The sequence below is a fragment of the Ascaphus truei genome, chromosome 3 (genome assembly GCF_040206685.1).
Source record: "Ascaphus truei isolate aAscTru1 chromosome 3, aAscTru1.hap1, whole genome shotgun sequence".
NCBI lineage: Eukaryota > Metazoa > Chordata > Amphibia > Anura > Ascaphidae > Ascaphus > Ascaphus truei.
In genome coordinates this window covers 355,881,883-355,886,784 of record NC_134485.1, presented here as the reverse complement: position 1 = coordinate 355,886,784, position 4,902 = coordinate 355,881,883, and the positions used below count along the sequence as shown (strand labels likewise).

The window sequence follows — 4,902 nt, the reverse complement described above, 5'->3', positions numbered from 1 at the left end:
ATAAGAGTTTGATCTAGACCATTGAAACTACTCTTTGATAAAGCGCACCATGCGAGAAACGTGTTAGAGGTTTCTCTTTTTAATTAGTCTATGTCTCATTAAATTTTTGTTATTTTTTCATTTGGCCTCCAGTTCTCGTTCTTTTTTGCTGTGCTCCTAGTTTTTCTCCTGTTCAAATCATTGTTAATATATGATAGTGTGGGTCACCGTTGGTACATTCAGTAATACCTCATGGGTGCTACATCCACAGAATCCTTAATCCCAGGACTTCCTGCCTCCTCAAAACTGAAGCTTGACTTTTTCCACGAGTTTTATAGTTGCTGCCGTAGATAAACCAAGACAGTCCAACAACAAGTTCACTGCCTCTGGGTCTGCACGGGCTATTCTCTGCAATCTGATCCATCATGGCAATAGCTGAAAGTATCCCAGCAGTCTTAATATTTTACTTAAAAAAAAAAAAAAAAATTACTTCCAGTCCTGGTACCTCTCCTCTCTTTTTACCCAGATGTCCCTTATTTCACCTTGTCCCACCCATGTGGCTCCCTTTCATCATCACTTACGATCTCAACCTCCAAGAACCGCTAAGATTGAAGTGTTTTGAGCCCCCAAAAATAAGGCATTTTAAATGGAAAAGCTTTGACTTTTCATCATGACATTTTATTGGAGTCAATAGGAGCCTGAGAGAGTTGGCACGCCCTCTCCCCTTGTCTCAATCCGACCCTGCATGCCTCATTTTTCTCTGCCCCTTCCCTGCCTTCCTTCTAATGCAATGTCAGAAAGAAGAAATCGGCATGCGGAATGGTGCATGACTGCAGCTTCTCCAGATCTCTCTGCTCTGCAGCACATACAGTAAGTAGGCCGAAACCGAAGCACAGTGAGGCTGTCTGGAGGAATCACAAAAGGCACAGAGAAAGAGGTTTAAAAAAAAAAAAAAGTTATTGTTTATTTTTTATTATCTTTTCTATAGTGTGGGTGTTAAAGCAAGTCCCAGAATGTCCAGATGTTGGGCACATACTCTGGGAAAAAGGAAGTCTATGTGCAATCAAGATTTGCACTTCTTACCAAGTTATCAATAACGTTTTTTCCCCCAGGTTAACGGTCCCTAGCACTTGGCCGAGATAGAGATATAAAGATATAGAGATATCATGCAATAACAAAATAAGCCAGCATTGCGAAAAACGTCCAATTACAGCTAACACTGAACCACAGAAATTATTTGCTTCTAACTAATGTTGTACACATCTGTTATCAATCTGGCAGTCAGCAGATCCTTCCTTACTTCAAATCATAAGAAACAGAAGAAAGACCATCCAAAAAACAGAACTCTCCGTTAATATTATTTCAATCATCAACCAGCGGAGGAAAAAGATATTGAAACTGACTAATCACAAAAATGAACGTTAGATTGCATACTCTGAATATACAAGGTTGCACCATTGCATAAACAATTAAATAAAACACTACTTTTGTTGTTCTCATGTAAAACAATGAGGCTTATTCTAGATCAGCCGAAGGGACTGATAGGGCATTGAAGACAATTGTGAATTTTGACCAGAAACTGCCTAATCGCCTTCCGGCTGACATAGAATAAGGCCCTATGGCTCTGCTTTGTTTTGGCTCTTGTGAGTTGTCAATGAGAACACACACACAAATCTTGATCCTTTTTTCAGTTAAAAAAAATAAATAAATGTAAGGACACGTAACATGAACTAGCCTCAATAAGCATGCCAATAAAGGGTACTTTAATCCTTTGTTTTGGATATTTAAATTATTGATGCAGATATATCTGTTTTTGTCCAGATGCAACATCAGTAGTTATGTAACCTTCCACACCTCTTTTGTCTAGTGGCATATCACAGAGATTCATAAAACCTATTTAATAACATTGCAGAAGAGGAGACCATAGCACTTCAAAAAAAGAGGAAGTACAGTTAGCTGACCATACATAACCCCCACAGTTTCATTACTTGGGAACGGATGGGCAGCTCCCGCTCAGAAAAACTAAAATGTAGAATAAACAAAAAAAAAAGTGAAGTTACAAAACAAAAAAATAAAATGTATTATTTCTTTGCGATTTATACAGGTTTTTTTTCCCCGCATCGCAAACGCAGCATATTTATTGCCACACACCAAACATTATACATTCAACTGAATTATAGAAAGGGGTCATTTCATAAAGTTAAGCAGAAGTTTCTTGTAGTGGCAAGTGCTGTGACCTTCAGATTATCAACTAATTGGCTGAGATCTTGAAAATGTTAACACAAGTAAAACATCTCAATATGAACTGAAAGTGTAGAAATTATGATTTTATTATCAGTGTGTTCTGACCAGGCAAAATAAAGCAACAGAAACAGTGTGCTTATAATTATGTCTAGCAAGGAAAAGTACAGGTATACTAGCACAGGGGTGCGCAAAGTCCCCCCCCCCCTGCCTGCCAGCCCCTGTGCTCGTGCCCCTCCCCCCCCCCCCCTTACCTAATATCCAGCATCAAATGATGTGCGGGGTCATGTGACGTCCGTGACACCGCAGCGTCATTTGGTGACACGTCGCTTAAGATAAGGTAGGAGATGTCTGCACCCCCCAATCTGCGCACCCCTGTACTAGCAAATGCTTAGTACCATCTCTGTTCAAAGTGTAGCCTTAGCGGTCCTACCCATTTCACCTTTAATGGTTTGGGTGGAAACTTAATATAGCTTTAGAGCCACACTAATATAAATGTCTTACTGATCCCTTCATGAAAGGAAAAGAACAACCAGGGTAACACATTAAACTAAAAGTGCGGGAGATGGCCCCAGAACACTGTTGTATTTTGCCCCTAGCACTGCCGACATGTCACAGCTGGTAGAATAGGTAATAATATAAGAAGATGAGGTAGAAAGTCCCTTGGGCAGTGCTGTGCATTGCTGTCGGAGGGGTGTACAAACCCACAGCAACCTTTACTTACATGAGTAACCCTTTAGGAATCAAGTAGAAATAATCATGTTAAGCCAGTTGCGATAGTGCAGAGTAAATGAGTACTTCAATATTAGGGGATTCTTTTCTTTAGACTAACAATTGATATTATAAGACAAGCTTTCGAGAGTTCTCCTTTCTTCCTCACTTCAAGCAAATGCCTAACCTGAGGACTCTCAAAAGCTTGTCTCATAAGCGTCCAAATAAAAAAAAAGTATCACCTAATACTGAAGTACTTATTTAGTCTGTACTAACCCTTTAGGTACGCTTTGGTGAAGAGTTCATTCAGGCTCATTACTTGGAAGCGGTCGGCCCTTTCGCAGACTATACGATCAGTCCTTTTACATAAACGGGTCTGGAAAATAGAATCCTGCATCGTTACACGGATTCAGCAGAATAAAGCAGTGATAATAAGCAGTGTATACACCTGTATACTGGTAACATGCACAGGTCTGATTCCTCACCTATTATTATGACATTGTACATCCAAGTGGTTATATGTGCTATTGACACCCAGTCTCGAACTCAACAGTGAACACACAAAAACAGCCTTTGTTTTGAGCTGTATAACCAGTTTTAGGAACATACTGGGCATCCAAAAACAATGAACCGAAATTATTTTTCAATAACCTCTAAAAAAAATAAATGTGTTTCTGGTCCCTGACTGCAAACAGAAAAAAAACCCCACATCATATTCCTGGACTACCAATTACAGGACTGCCCTCTAAACACCAAGTCCAACATGCATAGCCTGGCAGAATCAATAGAGGTGGGGAGGGGACGGAGTATGTCACTTACATACAATATTAACCCTGCTGTGGCTGTGTAATGCGTTGCTGACCCCTATAGCAGCGAATGTGTTCAATATAACTTATACACAGCAGAAAATTCCCATGCAGAGGCTGTGGGTCATTTCCCCCTAAAACAAGATGCCCTGCCACCCATTCCCCCGCTACTCACACCTTCCATGCAGAGGGAGGGCTACTTGGTTTTGATCCTGCGCATTTTTAACTCCTTCAGTGCTAGAGGAGACCGGCAACGCATGGCTGCCCTAAAGCAGGGAAGGGTTAAACAGCCGGGAAGGGTTAAACAGCCTCCTGTGATCAAACAGAAGCAAATGCCAATTCCTCTCCCAGCGCTCCCTCCTCTCACACCGCATTATAAAGTAGCGGCCAGGTCTGCAACCCGAGCATCGTGTTTCTCTCACCCATCAGTGAGCGAGGCTCCGGCACCGCAATGCTGAGCGCAGGCTATCCCGGGGTTACCTGTCCTCCGAGACGGTGATCACGCCGTCCTCCTTGGGCACGATCAGTGCCATGTTCACCACGTCCTGGGAACCCTCCACTTTACTCAGCAGGATGGGCTTGCGGGTCAGGGGCTTGGGTTGGATCTCCGCTGCCATGGTAACGGGAGCGCTGATTGTGACGTTCCAATGCGATTGTGACGTCACAGCGGGGAAGCTATGCCGCTCCGGAGTAGGGGGGTTCTCGGTCAGCGCCCGGACTCTGCTGCTCGCACTCTGTGTACCAGCACAACAGCTCAGAGCCTGGGTCAGCTGACTGCATACGTCACTTCTGGCAACACACCGCCCCTGCTTTGTAAAATAGCAAAGCTTTATTGGCTATGTGCTATAGCAGTCCAAGAGCATAGTAAGGTCAAAGGAAGATGTGCTGCGTGATGCTGCACTGATGTCGCTTGTTCTTCGCTGTCCCTGACTTTAGTGCTTGAGGCAGTGGAGGTGTGTTTATGTTGGCAATGCAACATCACATTGCAGTATGAGTGTGCACCTGCTTCTGCCTTTACAGTTGTACCGGTGTTCCCCCCCGCATTACGGTTCGCATGATACTTGCTGGTAACAGAAGGGCTGAGTTGTCCGTCGATGGTGGTGGGTACACAGGAACAGGCTTCTCGGGTTCATACCCTACTGTACATATTCTTTAGCAGTGCAGC

At 43.1% G+C, this 4,902-nt stretch overlaps 1 protein-coding gene across 1 annotated transcript in view; it reads right to left on the bottom strand.

The window, feature by feature from the left end:
* The window catches only part of WDFY2 (WD repeat and FYVE domain containing 2), a 72,625-nt gene extending 68,108 nt beyond the window's left edge, over nt 1-4,517 (bottom strand). Inside the window, exon 1 of the mRNA XM_075591995.1 lies at nt 4,218-4,517. Within this exon, the coding sequence (XP_075448110.1) occupies nt 4,218-4,354 (137 nt within the window). The 5' untranslated portion in view covers nt 4,355-4,517. The remainder of the gene's footprint in view (nt 1-4,217) is intronic.
* Between the last annotated feature and the right edge of the window lie 385 nt (nt 4,518-4,902).